At 42.9% G+C, this 20,516-nt stretch overlaps 1 protein-coding gene across 14 annotated transcripts in view; it reads left to right on the top strand.

Annotated features, from left to right (window-relative positions):
* The window catches only part of NRXN1 (neurexin 1), a 1,786,277-nt gene that overhangs the window by 1,172,822 nt on the left and 592,939 nt on the right, over nt 1-20,516 (top strand). The window contains exon 1 of one of the 14 annotated variants that reach the window (XM_077282471.1): nt 5,342-6,504. The exons of 10 other annotated variants lie outside the window; for them this stretch is intronic. In XM_077282471.1, the coding sequence (XP_077138586.1) occupies nt 6,273-6,504 (232 nt within the window). In that variant the 5' untranslated portion in view covers nt 5,342-6,272. Of the gene's footprint in view, nt 1-5,341; nt 6,505-20,516 lie in introns of those variants that run through there. 3 more of the 14 variants (XM_077282473.1, XM_077282472.1, XM_077282474.1) reach the window with 3 other exon arrangements.

The raw sequence follows: 20,516 nt of genomic DNA, 5'->3' as shown, positions 1-20,516 counted from the left end.
TATGTTTTTGCATGGAGAAAATGTGATTGTACACATCATTATTGCTTCATTTTGCCATGTTTTGTGTATACAGTTATGTTACCGCACGTAGAAAGCCGCACCGTGGAAGCAAAGGAAGGTTTAGAGTAGACTCAGCCATGATAGACGCTAAACAATGATAACCTTTCCTAATAAAGGAGGTTTCATCATGGCTGAAGTGGATGTGAAACATCTTCAATTTGTAAGGAGGATATCAGAGAGGATGTCCCCCATTGAGGTAATTTAAGAAAACCTGCGAGCTGTAATATGATTGTATCTTTCAGGAAAGAGATGTTTAATTTAGTAGCCACTCATAAAAGTGAGTATGAAACCGGCGGAAGAACTGCGTAAGAGCGCGACTAGATTTATACACGAAATAAGAGCAAATCTTGAGTTTCCCGGACCCCCACTGACCACGTACTAGTTACACTATGTGGCAAAGAAGCTTTTCACATGTTTTATTGCGGCCTCTGCACCCCCGATAGCTAGATGCCTCTTTAAAAACCTGCAAATTCTTAGAACTAGATTCCTTAAAGGGAATGTTTCAGCAGATTTTTGCTATGTAATCTGAGGACAGCATGAGGTAGGGGTTAAAACACTGAACTCAACCATGTGTCACATGTCCGGGTGCGTGCTGCTGTTTACTTATTTTGAAGGATTTATCACCTTGTGATCATCATTGTCTGGACTACATCAGCTACAGCAGTGCGTGCATGCTAGTCAAACCCCGCCCCCTCCTGTGATACGCAGCTCACTGTCAATAGACAATGTACTGGTGTGGGTGGAGTTAGCTTTTTCAGCTCTGCTGCATTGCTAAATCTAAAAACTCTGATTGTGCCAGATCTGCTGCACCCAGTAAACTAAGTGATACATCGTTGGACTCAGGGTCTCTGTGCCTACCTTACGCTGCTCTCAGATGAGATAGCAAAAACCTCATGACAAACTCCCTTTAATCTGATAACGGATTCATTGCTTGCTGCCGTAACGCTCTCAATTGATTACCGTGATCTGAGGTTTGCTAAGAATCAGGAATCCTGTAAAAGAGAATTTTCAATATTCACCCACATAGAAAAAAGATAAAAGAGTCAATTCACCAATCTGAAAGGTTTACAGCAAACCAAACTGCAGGCTGTCTGGGGAATCGATGAGAAAAATTTTATTTTTTCAATATTTGTTTATCTTTAGAAGATTGGATAATTGATTTTCGAGGTGTGACATCCGCAGTGAATGATTTTGATCTGAGAATCAATGGGTACTTTAGCGTTGTCATTGCTTGTAGTACCTGAAAAGCACCAGCAGGGTTTACATATCAGTACATAAGCTGTCACCATTGACAGATGATTCCTAAGGATTTTTCCTGGGAAATACCCATTCTACCTGCATAATTTACAGCAGGAGTGAATGAGTTAACCATACCTATAGAGGATGAGGATGCTTTGTATAAATGTCACATCCATGATGTCGCCCATCTGCATTTATGAATTGTCTTCATGGTGAGAAGGAGAATTTATGGATCAGTTACTACAAGAAAAGACATTGGAAGCGAACGGTCCGTGCAGTAATTTCTTGTGAAATGTGTAGGGAATAAGCATTAATAATAATATCAGGCGCTTAACCAGTTCAGCACCGCTGCTATGGACAGCGACTGTTATACTCTCACTGCTATAGACAGCCACCCTGTGCTTATAAGGCTACGTGCACACATTCAGGAATGTCTGCAGAATTTTCCTGAACAAAACCGGACTTTTTTCTGCAGGAAATCCGCTTGCGTTTTTATCATGTCTTTTGCACATTTTTTTTTGCGGATTTTTCACATTTTTTACCGGAGCTTCCCAATGCAATAATATAGCGTCAAAAATGGGAACAATCCACAAAATTAATAAACATGCTGTTTTTTACCACAATGCGTTTTTTTCACGGAAAAAAACGCAGTATGTGCACAAAAATTGCGGAATGCATTGAAATGATGGAATGCTTAATGTAAGCATTTTTCTAGCATTTTTTCCACGGAAATCGGCCGAAAAATCGCAAAAAAATGCGAAAAATCCTGAACGTGTGCACATAGCCTAATGCTAGATACTTAACACACCACAGCAATCAACAGTGAGTCTGTAGAAGTAATAACAATAACAGTAAAAATAGTAATGATAATAATCATAAAAAAGTTTCATCAGTTCAGCACCCCTGCCGTGAACACTGACTCTGCAGTAATAATAATAATAATACTTTATTTATTATGTTTTGCTTATTTAGCGCTATCATATTCTGCAGCACTTTACAGACTTCATCATCACTGTCCCCATTGGGGCTTACAATCTAGATTCCCTATCAGTATGCGTTTGGAATGTGGGAGGAAACCGGAGAACCTGGAGGAAACCCACACAAACACGGGGAGAACATACAAACTCCCTACAGATAGCAATATTGTGATAACGTTTCACCAGGTCAGCACCACTATAATAGTAGTAATAGTAATATCAATAACATAAAAAAAACATAGTAAAAAGAAATAAATAAAAGGTTGATCAGTTCTGCACCACTGCGGTGAACAGCGACCCTGTAGTAGTACTACTAATAGAGATGAGCGAATCTGACCTTAAGGCTAAGTGCACACATCGCAGAATTACCGCGGAAATTTTCGCAGCAATTCTGCAACTCCTGCCGCGGGTATATCGCATGCAGAATTGGCATGCATATTCCTGCTAAAAACTAGCGTTTTGCAAGCATAATTAGCTTGCAGAATGCTAGCGTTTTCCAAGCGATCTGTAGCATCGCTTGGAAAACTGATTGACAGGTTGGTCACACTTGTCAAACATAGTGTTTGACAAGTGTGACCAACTTTTTACTATTGATGCTGCCTATGCAGCATCAATAGTAAAAAAGATCTAATGTTAAAAATAATAAAAATGGTTATTCTCACCTTCCGAAGGCCCCCGATCTCCTCAGCGGTGCACGCGGCGGCTTCCGTTCCCATGGATGCTTTGTGTGCAAGACCTGCGATGACGTCACGGTCACGTGACCGCGACGTCATCACAGGTCCTTCACACAAAGCATCCATGGGAACGGAAGCGGTAGCGTGCACCGCTGAGAGGCGGGAAAACTCCGGGGGCCATCAGAAGGTGAGTATATCACTATTTTTTATTTTCATTCTTTTTTTTTAACAATTATATGGTGCCCAGTCCGTGGAAGAGAGTCTCCTCTCCTCCACCCTGGGTACCAACCGCACATGATCTGCTTACTTCCCGCATAGTGGGCATAGCCCCATGCGGGAAGTAAGTAAGCGGATCAATGCATTCCTAGGTGTGCGGAATCCCCGCAAATCCGCAAATTAATGAACATGTTGCGTTTTTTTTTGGAATGCGTTTCCGCTCAGGAAAACAACGCAGCATGTGCACAAAAAATGCGGATTGCATTCTATTAAATAGGATGCTTAATGTGAGCGTTTTTTTTCGCGGTTTTACAGCGTTATTATAGCCTAAAGGTTCAGGGTTTCGTACTGGACAGTTGGTGTCCAGTGATAAATGAAGAACACAGACTTATCCTGGAAGTCCATTGCAGAGAGAGACAGAATTTTTTTCCAGACCCAAAGTTCGAGTCCCCATACATTTCTATGGGATTCGGGTACTGGTTCAAGTTTAGGTAACGTTCTGGTGCCCGAACCGAACTTTGGACTAAAGTTCAGGTTGGGTATCAGAACACGAACTTCCACAGATCCACTCATCCCTAACTGCTAGTAGTTGTATTAGTAGTAATAATAATAGTCATCATAATAAATATAATAATACAGTTTAACCAGTTCAACACCACACCTATAAAGCATGAGGCTTTAGCAGTAGTAGTAGTAATAATAATCATAATAATAATAATAATCATAATAAGAATAAGAATAAGAAGAATATTTTAAAGAATAAACAATAAAAAAGTAAAAAGTTAACCAGTTCTGCACCACTGTTGTGAACTGTGATTCTGTTGTAGAACTGGTAGTAGTAATAGTAGTATTAATAGACATGGTAGTATCAGTAGTAGTATTAGTAGAATTGGTAGAATTAGTAGTGGTAATAGCAGTATTAATAGAAGTAGTAGTATGAGTAGTAGTAATAGTAGTAATAATAATAGTAGTATTAGTGGTATTACTAGTATTATTACTACTGGTATTGCTAGTAGTAATAGTAGCATTAGTAGAAGTTGTAGTAATAGTAATAATCATCATCATAATAAATATAATAAAGATTAACCAGTTCATCACCACTGCTGTGTACAGAGACTCTGTAGTGGTACTAATGTTATTAATGGTTAACCAGTTCAGCACCACTGCTGTGTACAGAGACTCTGTAGTGGTACTAATATTATTAATGGTTAACCAGTTCATCACCACTGCTGTGTGCAGCTCCTCTGTGCTCATATTACTAGCTGTAAGGACAGGGGACTCTGTAGTAATAGTAATTATAGGGGATTATTATTAACCATTTCTGCACCGCCACTGTCAGCCGCTGCTGGTTATCTACGTCTATAATCAGGTGTTTAACCAGTTCACCGCCGCAGCCCACGTTTAGTAATAATGATCGGGGTCTGCTGCGATTTTCCACTACTGGGCAGTAATCAGGCGATGCCAGTATTGCTAAGGGCAGGACATCATTCTTCTCAGTGTTTAGCAATACGATCTAAGCGTCAGCTATCATTAATAATGAGGGGGTCTAGGACCCTGCGCCCCCGGTCTGAGCAATAGCGCACAATGCGGATAGTTTAACCCCTTGTGCACAATAAACCCCGTCTTCACGCTGTGACTTCCGCGCCTCCAGTAACGTGTTAAAAATAAATAAATAAATCTAAGTCTTTAAAATCCTAATTACAATCCACTTCCACTTAAACAAAAGCGAAGCCTCATTAAACATAGAAAAAAAAAAAAAACCTGCCTCCAATTTTGCCTTCTTTCCATCCCTGTGCGCACTGCTCACAGCCCAGACAGGGAGGCAAATGTCTCCACTACACAGCAAGCAAGTCCTTCCAAGGCTCCCAAGACGGCAGCAGGGTGTCAGTGGCAATAAGGTTCAGCCCTGTCCTCCTCCTCCTCCTCCTCCTCCCCAGAAAGAAGTTCTTGAAGGCATCTAAACAGCAGCCATGACATGTAACCCTTAGAGCACTAGGTGGCGCAAGAGCACATTGATTCATCCAGCCATTCTGTGAGTAGGAGGGAAGGGGGGGCTCTCTGCAGCATGTGAAGGGTTAAGACTGTGTAGAAGTTTTCTTTCTTTTTCTTTTCTTTTTTTTTTTTCCCCAAGATGTTGGAAGATTTGATCTATAGCATGGAATGGGGACATGCTAAGCCTGTCTGCTGCAGAGATCAGAGAGGAGAGTGCTGTCTCTTTTGAAGCTTTTTACAAAAAAAAAACCTGAGCAGCAGCACATGCTTTGCAGCTCTAGGTGTATAATAATAGGAAAGGGAATCAGAAAGGCTTTTTTTTTTCCTTTTTTTCTCCCACCCCATTCTTCTGCCTCCCTCCTTCACATAGGCTCTTCCTCTGCACTGCATCCAAGCCTCAGTGATTTGCTGTTTGGAGACTGCAGATTTGCATAGGCTTCAGCTCGGCAGCGGATTCTTCTCCTGATTCCTCCATCAGGCTGCACTATCCTCTGCTGTTACTGTGAACAGTCCGACCACTCAGACTGCTGGGGGGAGGCTGACTATGGAGTTCTGCTCTGCGAGTCCAGCCACTCAATGCAGCACCTAGGAGAGCACATCCAGTTCTGGTCCTCAGCGAGCTCGTAGGAAGTGGCTTTTTTCCTTCTTCAGTATTCTAACTGGATATCCTGTGGATTATTATGGCTGCCATTCACCTAGTTCATCTAGTTCATCTAGAGGAAATCCCTTTTATTCTGCTAGTTTTGCAAACTATGGATCATTAATAGAAAAAAAAAACCTGTTCCTCAACTTGTCACCTGTTCTGCTGTGAAGAGGGATCTGAAGAGGGATCTCCAGGTGAAGACCATCTATCTCCTCCAGATTGGGCTCCTTCTTGCCAGTGACTATGTGTTTGGCTGGGGATTGGTGTCACTGGACCAGAAAACTGGGGGAAAGAATGAAATAGAAGAAAAAGGGTGGATTAAAAAAAAAAAAAAAAATTTCTTTGGGAAAAAAAGGGGAGACAAATGCGTCTTAGGATGGAGCTGTGAATTTTTCAAGCCTGGTGGAGTGTTGGGGAAAAGTTTGTGCAGAGCTGCATCTGGAAGGCTGCTGCTCTCTGCTTGACTGCTCCATGCAGCAGCAGCAGTGGCTGCCCTGGCACTCCAGCTCTGACCCTGGCCCTGGGAGCGCCAGCCTTCGTTTGGCCATGTGGATACTGCCTCTGACCCTCAGCGGGGTCCTTGGGGTGACCTGGGGTGCATCCAGTCTAGGAGCTCATCACAGTCACCATTTCCATGGAGGAAAGCATGTTTCAGCACCCATTGCAATCTACAGGTCACCTGCTTCCTTGAGGGGAGGAAATGGTGAGTCCCTTTTATTTTGTCACCTGCCCAATGTCAGCTTTCAACCCCCCCCAAAAAAAAAGACAAAACAAAAAAAAAAACAGATGTTGATGATAGTGCAGCAATGAATGAGAGCCTGGGTGATCCAGGGTTAATTTCTCCTGGCTGATGATGGTGTAGCATTATCTTAATGTGGTCTAATGCTGCAAAGTTCTGTGTATTAGCTGGAGATGCTGCATATGTGTGGGGTAAGCACTTTGCAGTAGGATAGGGACCGGTGTGCACAATGTGGTCAGTAATGGTATCAATGTACAGTATGGAGGGGTGACGTAAGGGATAAGTATATAATATGGGCTGTTTACTATCACTGTGCATTATTATTACTGTGCGGTCCATACAGCGTTCAACACACACAGGTGAGGCTGGGCACAACATGTTGGCATGTACTATACAGCAATGTATGGAGATAGCCTGTGTGTGGGCACTCTCTATTAACCTCATCCTTCCCTGACCACTAGTGTTACACCTATTATCTAGCTACTTGCATGATTATCTCCATGGAAGCCACATCAAGCACAATGATGACCCTCCAAATAAAGCAGAAGAATTGTTCTATTGTTCCAGAAGCCTTATTCCTGACAGCAGCAGGGGGGAAAGCAAAATCTAGGGCTAGAGCTGTGCTCCCCATGGGTAGGAAGGAGTTAAAAAGGCATTCTATTAAGGATTCACAGTCCGCAGGGTCCCCAGTGCTTAACATTGTCAGTCGGAGAGGGCTCTGTGGGGTATCACCACCATCAGATAAGGACAGAGTAGGATCTGGGGGCCCCTCTGCCATGCTGTGTGGGATGGTGTGCAGACCCCGGTACTGTGTGGCGCCCCCTACAGTGCTGTGTGGTGACTGTACTCTGCTGTGGCTGTCATCACCCCCGGTGTAATGACGACTGACTGAGGAGCTGTAACCGAGGAGAACAAAGCTAAACTAAGAGAGCGGTCACCGGAGAGTGATGGGGGCTAGTCCTCAGGAGAGTCCGGCAACAGACAGCCATGATGTCACTGAGGTGCCACCTCCACCGAGGTCCGGCCACTGCTGCTCCAGATGTGGGGGTGATGGTGGATGTAGGACCCCTGGGCGGGATGTGTCCGTGGTACCACTGCAGGGGTGAGGAGGACTGTCAGGGGGGAGTTTTACTTTCATATGGAAGTTGATGCAGGTTCCCCTGGGAAGACATACTGGAGAGGCAGATTTATATTCTGTGCACAGAGCCTGCTCTCCGGAGTCTGAAGGGCTCACAATTATTTCTAGGAATTGCAGAGTTAAATGATATAGTGAATATATTGGAAAAGTAGGTCAGTCTGATGTATATTCTAGCTTTATAGTTACTAGCAAAACACACACATAGATAGATAGATAGATTGTCTATATATAACTTTTCTAGCTAGGTATCTATCTGTGATCTAGCTATCTATATTTATATGTATCTGTGTATCTATCACATATCTATCTATCTATCTATCTATCTATCTATCTATCTATCTATCTATCATATATCTATTATCTATCCATCTATCTATCTATCTATTATATATCTACAGTATTATCTATCTATCTATCTATCTATCTATCTATCTATATATCTATCTATTATCTATCTATCTATCTATCTATCTATCCCATATCTATCTATCTTTCTATATATCTATTATTTATCTATCTATCTATCTATCTATCTATCTATCTATCTATCTATCTATCATTTACCTATCTATTATCTATCTATCTATCTATCTATCTATCTATCTATCTATCTATTATCTATCTATCTATTATCTATCTATCATCGGTCAATCTCTATAACAGCCAAGTACAATAGCTCTGCATTTTAGTACATGGATTTAGGGTTGTAATCTTCTAAGATGAAGTATTTTCTGCCCATTATTTTGTGACTACATTTTTGCCATCCCTCGCTCCCCTCCCTGGCTCAGTACATGTGATATCACACCGTGGCAATTCTTCTCCCAGTCACATATTTTACCTTCCGAAATGAATAGGCAGTTGCTTCAAATAGACAATGGCATGGCAGTCAGATGGTGAATAATGAGGGAGGGGCGGAGGACGATCAGGTTACATCATTGGTCTGTATATAACTATATGAATTATCATAGTACCTAATGCACTTATCATTAAATAATCCTCCTGAACCTGATAATGACAATCTGCAGTGCAGTACCCCTGAGAAACAAAGCCCAAACATCCACTGCTTATACAGCCATAGTATAACCTGAGACTAGGAGGGGCGGGCACAGACCGGCGTCCTACAACCCTCACACATCCTCATTACTAACACATCTCTGCCATGAAGCCTAATTGTTAGACACCAGCCCTCCCGAGCTCCCGCGTCTCCCCCGTCCCCTAACAATGGGGTCCTATTGTCAGCATTGTATTATATGACTATTGCTCCTTGCTCACTTTTAGGTGACTTTTTCCTTAGTTACATAGCAGAATTCTATGATGGAGATGATGTAGTAATGGTGCATATTGGAGCGCTGTTAATAACTATCCACCAACTGCTTCCATTAATATGTTTCTCACACGCCGAAGTAGAAAAGTTTATTGCCGTCTTTTATACTGAAAGTTTCCTCCAGTATTGGCATTTGGTAATTACTGGTCCTCAGCCTTAGTTTTTGTGTAAAGGTCAGAACGAAAGGTTTTCCTGCATTTGCGTTCATAGCGTTGATGTTGATGGCTCGTACAAAGACCCTTTTTTTTTTCTTTTTTTTTTGGATTGATACCTTAGATTGGGGCTTCCGGTATCAAACACAAAACTTAATAAATAGTAAACGATATAAAATAATTATTTCTTATTTATGGTGGTAACGGCAGCTTTGTAAATCGGAAGGCCCCACTATCTGAGATGCTTCACCAAAAAAGGAATATTTCAATATTTTTTTCGCGACATGGCGTTGGGTTAATTACCTCTTTTGAATACGGAATGAAAATGATCTTACATTATATTCATTCAGACACCTGGGAAATAAAATAAAACTACAAATTGTTCTAGTGATCGTCGTGGTCAGACCAACCGGATATTGGTCATCTAATCTAGTGATAATTCATTATTTATTTAACGGCCTCCGGCTCAGTCCTGAAACATGGCGACCTGATGGATCAACGATGTGTAGAAAGGTTGGACTTGTATAAACCCAGATAGGTCCATCGGGGTCTTCTCCACCGTTGCCGGAATAATTCTAGTGAGACATCACAAATTTTTCTTTTGTTTTCAAAAATACCCGAGTAGAAGTAGAGTTATGTCCACCTGAGGCCAAGATCCAAAGATGGCCGGTAGGCAGTGTCCAACTCCTTTGATCGCTAGAAGAATTGGCTTTTCTTCAGGTTCGCATTGACAATGGCCATCTCTATGGTTTATGATAAAGTCTAGCTGAGCCCTCAAAGGCTTTGTGCCCATGATCCGGAATGATCAGCTCTTTGGACCCCATATTTTCATCTTTCATCTTGAAAGACGTGCCACATGCCAGTGTCCGCGGGTGATCGGCAGGTGCACACACACAGGCATAGTGGACATGGCAGTTCTAGAAATCCCACCCACTGTGCTGTAACGTATGGTCGCTACGTCAAAACCCTAAACCCCAGCAATTCCTCAACGTGTGAATGGACCCTAAGGGTCTGTGCCATTTTTTTTTCAACAGCGGTTTGTCGGATGCTGATTGGAGATTGGTGGCATCCCAGCGCTGAGCCACCAAAGTGTTTCCTCTCTACTTTTATTTAGTATTTCATTCAGTTGTGTCATTGCCTTATTATTTTTTAGAATACATTTTTCTTCTGTTTTTAGAAAATTTTAATGAAAATAAGTTAATCTTCAATAAAGCCTCAATGTCACTATACTCATTTTAATTTGTCTATAGGTATCAACATTTGCTTCTAAAATGTGACGGAAATAGAAACATTTTAAGTTATTGATTGTTTAAAGGGAATTTGTCAGCAGGTTTTTGCTATACTTCATCACCGAGCTGCATAATGTAGGGATGGAGACCCTGATTCCAGTGATGTATCACTTAGCTTACTGGGTACAGCAGCCGTGACACAATCAGAATGCAGCATGGAGCAGAGCTCAGAAAGCCGTCCCCACCCACAACAGGCGTTCTGTGTACATTGTCTATTGACAGTGAGCTGCTAATCCTTGCTGGGGGTGTGGTCGGACCAGGATGCACATTGGAACTAGTTTGGGCAGTAATAATCTCCTGCTGTTAAAACACTCATTGTATTGAAATAGCAGCACACAGCCTAATAAGTGACACATCACTGAAATCTGTGTCTCACCTGCTACCTCATGCTGCCATCAGATTACATAGCAAAAACCTGCTGACAGATTCCCTTTAAAAACAAAAGTGCAATGTTTCTACTAGTTTCTAACAAGGAGATAACACTGAATGGGATTGTACATATGAACTTTGCTAAAATTCTGTTTATTTGGCTGTCCTATGTAATTTATGGAAGTTTATATTTACTACTTACTTTTATTTTTTATGGTCCTGCCATCCTTTGGTGACTAGGGAGTGTTAATCCATTAGTGGTTCTCCACTCAGGACCTTTTTGTTAGGCATTATGTATTTCCCGAGTCTTTAAGAAATAATATAGAGGAGGAAAACTGCTCCAAGAAGTTTCTTTACAGCCAGAAATAAGGTCTGATATGCAAAAAGAAGCGGGGAAATGTCTGATCTTATGCCACAGTTATAGAAATAGTTTTCATATTATTTGATTCTATTAATAAAACAATATGAGATTAACGATGAGCGAATCTGCCAAAATCTGACTTGCAGTCTGCTCACATTTGTTCAGCAGCTCATTTTTTTAGATGTGAATCACATGTACAATATTTAGCTTTGAGGTCTCTCTCCAGAACTAAAATCATAATATACATATGTTAAAAAACAAAATAAAAAAAAGATCCTCACCTGCCTCTGACCTGTGCGGCCATGTAGCCCAGCTCCTGTGTGGTCATCTCCCTCAGTGCGGCCATCGCTGGGCCATCACCACCATCTCCTGGCACCCGGCATCTTTGGTGGCTTCAGGCTTTTTCTTCTATCTCCTGCGTTGACCGGGTCCCACCATTATGATGCTGCACAATGCCCGTCATGGCTTCACATGGCGAGTGGCTAAATGCTGGAGACACTGAAGATTTCAGGTTCTTGGAGATGCTGAAGATGGCCTAGTGAAGACCCCAGCGGAAAGTGGACTAAAAAAGACATGTGAGGACTGGGGGCATTGTTTTTCCTATTTTCATTAACCTCTTCCTGGCTCTTTTGAATCTGTCAAAATGGCAGCTGGCCGGCTATTGTTTTGATGAACTTGTAGGAGTTGAATATAAAAAAGTTCAAATTTGAATATTTGTGTGAAATGCACAGCAAATTTGATTAATCTCAAAGCGATTTGTTCATCTCTATAAATGATTAAATGGAATCTGTCAGCAGAGGTTTTTTCTATGTAATCTGAAAGCAGCACGATATAGGGACAGAGGCACAGAATACAGCGATGTCTTACTTGCTGGTCTGCATGTTGTTATGTTGATACAATCACAGTTTTCTCTGCTGCAGATCTAGCAGTTCTCTGAATGCTGAGCTGTGAATAACCCACGCCCACACTAATGATTGGCCGCTTTCTGAGCACACTGTACATTAACAGAAAGCTTCCAATCAGTGGCAGGAGTTGTGGTTGGGACTAGGAGGCAGGAGACAACTAGTCCTGTAGTGATAATCTCCTGCTGATAAAATACTTATGTTATTGAAACAACAGTAGCCTAGTAAGTGACACATCACTGGAATCAGGCTCAACGCCCCTACATCAGTCTGCTCTTGGATTACATAGTAAAAACCCAGTGACAGTTTAACTTTTATGGAGGGAATAATATTAAAGTAGTCATTTTTAGAATGTGTGTGTGTGTGAATAGTGTTCAGTGTTAAAACGCCTAAATCTTTGGGTGGAACAGGCTGCCACGAGAGGTGGTGAGTTCTCCTTCAATGGAAGTCTTCAAACACAGGCTGGACAGACATCTGTCTGAGATGGTTTAGTGAATCCTGCATTGAGCCGGGGGTCGCACACAATGACCCTGGAGGTCCCTTCCAACTCTAACATTCTATGATTCTATGATTCTCGGGGGATAACTGAGATATTACTCTTTCCCCAGAGATAAGTAGCACCAGTCTTGTCTAGCATCTTGGAACATGTAGATGCAGGGAGCTAGAGCGCATAGCCTACATGTGTGGAGACATAGTGTAGGAGTACATGTCTACGTGTGAATTTCTGAAGGCTTCCAGACATGTTCTTATTATTTTATTGGATGACTGGCCAGACATATGAATTTCATTCACCCTTTAGGTATCTAGTTGGACGGCCCCAGGCTATAGCAGAGCTATGCCCATATTATAGACATATTTCTGACACTCGGCACATCTCATTGCTGGAGACAATACAATGCTTTCTTTACTGCTTTTCTATTGTTCCTTTGCCAGTCCATAAAACACATAGCAGAAAAGACAAAAGGACCGCGGCATCATTAGACTTACGGTTTCCCTAACACCAGAAGAGACATGTGAGCATTTTCCCGGAACCTAATGCATTCGTTTGCACAGATAAATTGATTTCTAGTATATCGCGTCCCTGGTTATTTAACAGCCAAACACAAGGATTAAAAATAACATTCACATGGACAATTCCTGCCTGTGCTCAAGTGTAAAATGTCTCAAATTGCCAGAATATCGAATTGCTAGTAAATCTGAAAATCCAAGAGGCGCATCACTATGGTCTGCTGATCTTCCCGTAATCTCGCGGAATGTTCGGTGACTACCTGTTTTTAGACCAATGGAATATTTTTATGTTCATCACAATGTGGTCACTGTTGTAATGTTAGCTTCATTTTCCATTTTAGGAAATAAATAGATTCTTTTACCGAGACCCTCAGCTTAATTTTTCTTATTTTCGCTTCCTTGCTATGCTTCCTTGGCACGATCACGGCTTGTCATTTATAAGGCTTACAAGGTGGCAACGCGGAGCTTATAGTTAACCTTTGCATATTTATGCCTCCTGACCCAGTTTCGGGGATTGTGCTGTTAGAAGATATTATATTTCTTAGACACATTTTGGTTGCTATTTTACATCGCTGTGGTTTGAGCTGTGAACTGGATTATTTTTGCAATTTATTAGTGAGCCGGGAACAAATTGAATGCATTGCTTTAATGTGTCCTATCATTTGCTTATGAAAGAACTGCTCCAACTATCCGGCACAATAGTTATTGGGGAGATTTACTAATCTTCTCTAATATTGACGCATTGTAGACTTAGACTAGACAGTCCGAAAGTGCTACAAATATGTCACGGGGGCTAACACTTTAGATACAGTATCTAACCCTACATCACTAACTGGTTGCCTTTGTATCAATATTGTGGACTAATTTGGAACACTTTTGGGGCCTGTAGACACATTTTAAGACAACCCCTTCCAACACTTTTTTGGCTAAGCTACTCCCCATTGTCGAGTGAGGCACAAAAGGGGAACTGTTGTGAATTTGCTTTTTGGCTCCCTCTAGTGGTTACTGGTTTTTTGACTCTGGTTTTTCTGTCATTCCTTTTATCCGCACCTGGGTCGTTAGTTAGGGGTGTTGCTATATAAGCTCCCTGGACCTTCAGTTCCATGCCTGGCAACGTAGTTATCAGAGCTAATCTGCTGTGCTCTTGTCTACTGATCCTGGTTCCGGTTATATCAGCTAAGTCTGCTATTTTGCTTTTTGCTATTTGTTTTGTTTTGTATTTTTGTCCAGCTTGTTCCAAATCTGTATCCTGATCTTTGCTGGAAGCTCTAGGGGGCTGGTGTTCTCCCCCCGGACCGTTAGACGGTTCGGGGGTTCTTGAGTTTCCAGTGTGGATTTTGATAGGGTTTTTGTTGACCATATAAGTTACCTTTCTTTATTCTGCTATTAGTAAGCGGGCCTCTCTGTGCTAAACCTGGTTCATTTCTGTGTTTGTCATTTCCTCTTACCTCACCGTTATTATTTGTGGGGGGCTTCTATCCTGCTTTGGGGTCCCTTTCTCTGGAGGCGAGAGAGGTCTTTGTTTTCTTCTACTAGGGGTAGTTAGATTCTCCGGCTGGCGCGTGTCATCTAGAATCAACGTAGGAATGATCCCTGGCTACTTCTAGTGTTGGCGTTAGGAGTAGATATATGGTCAACCCAGTTACCACTGCCCTATGAGCTGGATTTTTGTATCTTGCAGACTTCCACGTTCCTCTGAGACCCTCGCCATTGGGGTCATAACAGTTTGCCAGGCCAGTATTATATGTTTAATGCATTGCAAAAGAGGGATTACAAGAAAGAAGATTCTGAGTTTTTTTTTTTTTTTTTTCTCTTTCTCCTTCCCCTTTACCTCAGAGTGGCTATGCTTGCTGCAGACATGAATGTCCAGACCTTGATTACAAGTGTGGACCAGCTGGCTACTCGTGTGCAGGGCATACAAGATTATGTTATCAGAAATCCTAGGTCAGAACCTAAGATACCGATTCCTGAACTGTTTTCCGGAGACAGGTTTAAGTTTAGGAATTTCATGAATAATTGCAAATTGTTTTTGTCCCTGAGACCCTGTTCATCTGGAGACTCCGCTCAGCAAGTAAAAATTGTTATTTCGTTCTTACGGGGCGACCCTCAAGATTGGGCTTTTTCGCTGGCGCCTGGAGATCCGGCATTGGCTGATATTGATGCGTTTTTTCTGGCGCTCGGTTTACTTTATGAGGAACCCAATCTTGAGATTCAGGCAGAGAAGGCCTTGCTGGCTATGTCTCAGGGGCAGGACGAGGCTGAAGTGTATTGCCAAAAATTTCGGAAATGGTCCGTGCTGACACATTGGAACGAGTGTGCACTGGCCGCTAATTTTAGAAATGGCCTTTCTGATGCCATTAAGAATGTTATGGTGGGTTTTCCCATTCCCACAGGTCTGAATGATACTATGGCACTGGCTATTCAAATTGACCGGCGGTTGCGGGAGCGCAAAACCGCAAATTCCCTCATGGTGTTGTCTGAACAGACACCTAATTCGGTGCAATGTGATAGAAAAACCGCAAATTCCCTCATGGTGTTGTCTGAACAGACACCTGATTTAATGCAATGTGATAGAATCCTGACTAGAAATGAGCGGAAAATTCATAGACGCCGGAATGGCTTGTGTTACTACTGTGGTGATTCTACACATGTTATCTCAGCATGCTCTAAACGTATAGCTAAGGTTGTTAGTCCGGTCACCGTTGGTAATTTGCAACCTAAATTTATTCTGTCTGTAACTTTGATTTGCTCACTGTCATCTTATCCTGTCATGGCGTTTGTAGATTCAGGTGCTGCCCTGAGTCTTATGGATCTGTCATTTGCTAAGCACTGTGGTTTTATTCTTGAACCATTAGAAAATCCTATTCCTCTTAGGGGTATTGATGCTACGCCATTGGCAGCAAATAAACCGCAGTATTGGACACAGGTTACCATGTGCATGACTCCTGAACACCGCGAGGTGATACGTTTTCTTGTTTTACATAAAATGCATGATTTGGTTGTTTTAGGGCTGCCATGGTTACAGACCCATAATCCCGTCCTGGACTGGAAGGCTATGTCAGTGTCAAGTTGGGGCTGTCGTGGTATTCATGGGGATTCCCTGCCTGTGTCTATTGCTTCTTCTACGCCTTCGGAAGTTCCGGAGTATTTGTCTGATTATCAGGATGTCTTTAGCGAGTCCAGGTCCAGTGCATTGCCTCCTCATAGGGACTGTGACTGTGCTATAGATTTGATCCCAGGCAGTAAATTTCCTAAGGGAAGACTGTTTAATCTGTCGGTACCTGAACATACCGCTATGCGTTCGTATATCAAGGAGTCTCTGGAGAAAGGACATATTCGTCCTTCTTCTTCCCCTCTTGGGGCGGGATTCTTTTTTGTGGCTAAAAAGGACGGATCTTTGAGGCCTTGTATTGATTATCGGCTTTTAAATAAGATCACTGTCAAATTTCAGTATCCTTTGCCGCTGTTGTCTGACTTGTTTGCCCGGATTAAAGGTGCCAAGTGGTTCACCAAGATAGACCTTCGTGGTGCGTACAACCTTGTGCGCATTAAGCAAGGTGATGAATGGAAAACCGCATTCAATACGCCCGAAGGTCATTTTGAGTACTTGGTGATGCCTTTTGGGCTCTCCAATGCGCCTTCAGTTTTTCAGTCCTTTATGCATGACATTTTCCGGAAGTATCTGGATAAATTTTTGATAGTTTATCTGGATGATATTTTGGTTTTTTCTGATAATTGGGACTCGCATGTGGAGCAGGTCAGGTTGGTCTTTAAAATTTTGCGTGAAAATTCTTTGTTTGTCAAGGGCTCAAAGTGTCTCTTTGGTGTACAGAAGGTTCCCTTTTTGGGGTTCATTTTTTCCCCTTCTGCTGTGGAGATGGACCCAGTCAAGGTCCGAGCTATTCTTGATTGGACTCAGCCCTCGTCAGTTAAGAGTCTTCAGAAGTTCTTGGGTTTCGCTAACTTCTACCGTCGTTTTATCGCAAATTTTTCTAGCATTGTGAAACCTTTGACGGATATGACCAAGAAGGGCTCCGATGTAGCTAACTGGGCTCCTGCTGCTGTGGAGGCTTTCCAGGAGTTAAAACGCCGGTTTACTTCGGCGCCTGTTTTGTGCCAGCCCGATGTCTCACTTCCCTTTCAGGTTGAGGTGGATGCTTCAGAGATTGGAGCAGGGGCCGTTTTGTCGCAGAGAGGCCCTGGTTGCTCTGTTATGAAACCTTGTGCCTTTTTCTCTAGGAAATTTTCGCCTGCCGAGCGAAATTATGATGTGGGCAATCGGGAGTTGTTGGCCATGAAATGGGCATTTGAGGAGTGGCGTCATTGGCTCGAGGGTGCTAAGCATCGTGTGGTGGTCTTGACTGATCACAAAAATCTGATGTATCTCGAGTCTGCTAAACGCCTTAATCCGAGACAGGCCCGCTGGTCATTGTTTTTCTCCCGCTTTGATTTTGTTGTCTCGTATTTACCAGGTTCAAAGAATGTGAAGGCCGATGCTCTTTCTAGGAGCTTTGTGCCTGATGCTCCTGGAGTCGCTGATCCTGTTGGTATTCTTAAGGATGGAGTTATCTTGTCAGCTATTTCTCCGGATCTGCGACGTGTGTTGCAGAGATTTCAGGCTGATAGGCCTGAGTCTTGTCCACCTGACAGACTGTTTGTCCCGGATAAGTGGACCAGCAGAGTCATTTCCGAGGTTCATTCCTCGGTGTTGGCAGGTCACCCGGGAATTTTTGGCACCAGAGATCTGGTGGCCAGGTCCTTTTGGTGGCCTTCCTTGTCAAGGGATGTGCGGTCATTTGTGCAGTCCTGTGGTACTTGTGCTCGAGCTAAGCCTTGCTGTTCTCGTGCCAGCGGGTTGCTCTTGCCCTTGCCTGTCCCGAAGAGACCTTGGACACATATCTCCATGGATTTCATTTCTGATCTTCCGGTGTCTCAGGGCATGTCTGTCATCTGGGTGATATGTGATCGCTTCTCCAAGATGGTCCATTTGGTTCCTTTGCCTAAGCTGCCTTCCTCTTCCGATCTGGTTCCTGTGTTTTTCCAGAACGTGGTTCGTTTGCACGGCATCCCTGAGAATATTGTGTCAGACAGAGGATCCCAGTTCGTTTCTAGGTTCTGGCGATCCTTTTGTAGTAGGATGGGCATTGATTTGTCGTTTTCATCTGCTTTCCATCCTCAGACTAATGGACAGACGGAGCGAACCAATCAGACTTTGGAGGCTTATTTGAGGTGCTTTGTCTCTGCTGATCAGGACGATTGGGTGACATTCTTGCCGTTGGCTGAGTTTGCCCTTAATAATCGGGCTAGTTCCGCCACCTTGGTTTCGCCTTTTTTCTGCAACTCTGGTTTCCATCCTCGCTTTTCTTCGGGTCATGTGGAGCCTTCTGACTGTCCTGGGGTGGATTCTGTGGTGGATAGGTTGCAGCGGATCTGGAATCATGTGGTGGACAACTTGAAGTTGTCACAGGAGAGGGCTCAGCGCTTTGCCAACCGCCGCCGCGGTGTGGGTCCCCGACTACGCGTTGGGGATTTGGTGTGGCTTTCTTCTCGCTTTATTCCTATGAAGGTCTCCTCTCCAAAATTTAAACCTCGCTTCATTGGTCCTTACAAGATATTGGAAATCCTTAATCCTGTATCTTTTCGTCTGGATCTTCCTGTGTCGTTTGCTATTCACAATGTATTTCATAGGTCCTTGTTGCGGCGGTACGTTGTGCCTGTAGTTCCTTCTGCTGAGCCGCCTGCTCCGGTGTTGGTTGAGGGCGAGTTGGAGTACGTGGTGGAGAAGATCTTGGATTCGCGCCTCTCCAGGCGGAGGCTTCAGTACCTGGTCAAGTGGAAGGGCTATGGTCAGGAGGATAATTCCTGGGTGGTCGCCTCTGATGTTCATGCGGCCGATTTAGTTCGTGCCTTTCATGCCGCTCATCCTGATCGCCCTGGTGGTCGTGGTGAGGGTTCGGTGACCCCTCACTAAGGGGGGGGTACTGTTGTGAATTTGCTTTTTGGCTCCCTCTAGTGGTTACTGGTTTTTTGACTCTGGTTTTTCTGTCATTCCTTTTATCCGCACCTGGGTCGTTAGTTAGGGGTGTTGCTATATAAGCTCCCTGGACCTTCAGTTCCATGCCTGGCAACGTAGTTATCAGAGCTAATCTGCTGTGCTCTTGTCTACTGATCCTGGTTCCGGTTATATCAGCTAAGTCTGCTATTTTGCTTTTTGCTATTTGTTTTGTTTTGTATTTTTGTCCAGCTTGTTCCAAATCTGTATCCTGATCTTTGCTGGAAGCTCTAGGGGGCTGGTGTTCTCCCCCCGGACCGTTAGACGGTTCGGGGGTTCTTGAGTTTCCAGTGTGGATTTTGATAGGGTTTTTGTTGACCATATAAGTTACCTTTCTTTATTCTGCTATTAGTAAGCGGGCCTCTCTGTGCTAAACCTGGTTCATTTCTGTGTTTGTCATTTCCTCTTACCTCACCGTTATTATTTGTGGGGGGCTTCTATCCTGCTTTGGGGTCCCTTTCTCTGGAGGCGAGAGAGGTCTTTGTTTTCTTCTACTAGGGGTAGTTAGATTCTCCGGCTGGCGCGTGTCATCTAGAATCAACGTAGGAATGATCCCTGGCTACTTCTAGTGTTGGCGTTAGGAGTAGATATATGGTCAACCCAGTTACCACTGCCCTATGAGCTGGATTTTTGTATCTTGCAGACTTCCACGTTCCTCTGAGACCCTCGCCATTGGGGTCATAACAGGGAACACAGAAAAAAATGTGGAAACAGAATTGCGGCATGACTAGATATATATTTCTATCAAGTGCCAAACAAAGTTTTGTATCATGCAATTTGAAAATCTGGGCTGCCCAATTACATTGATATCTTTGTATTGCAGTTTTCCTTAAATTTTAATCAATCTCCCCTTTGTTGTTTAGACTTTTCAGTATGTTACACAAATGGGCCAATTTTGAAAAGTTGTAAAGTTTTTGCACAACGCAAAGTTGCACAAAACTTTTGCTACTTTTGTTTTTTTCATACCATTCCTGGATGGCCAAATTGGGTGGAGCTTTGAAGAGATAGGGTATGGTAGCACCTGCCGAATTCATCAAAACTGGTGTAAATTTAGCTTTTGTCAGAAATGTTACTCTAGTCCCCGACTGGAGTAATATTTCTGGCAAGGCACACAACACTGAGAAGATGTATTGCATTAATTAAGTCGCATGCACCTCTTACTGAATTTGGGGCATCTTACCCCACCATGCCCTTTCGTTAAGACTGGATTATACAACACCCAATTTAATGAATCGACCCTAAGTGTTCTGTCTATTCATGAACTAAAAATGTCCACAAAAACTATACTAAAGTTGACGAAAATAGACAACTTGAATAAAAAGATCATTGATGAAATTGACATTCATCATTTAAGCTGAACAATAACACTTTCTTATCATCT

This window comes from Ranitomeya variabilis, chromosome 2 (genome assembly GCF_051348905.1).
Source record: "Ranitomeya variabilis isolate aRanVar5 chromosome 2, aRanVar5.hap1, whole genome shotgun sequence".
Lineage (NCBI taxonomy): Eukaryota > Metazoa > Chordata > Amphibia > Anura > Dendrobatidae > Ranitomeya > Ranitomeya variabilis.
This window is presented reverse-complemented; position numbering and strand designations above follow the sequence as displayed.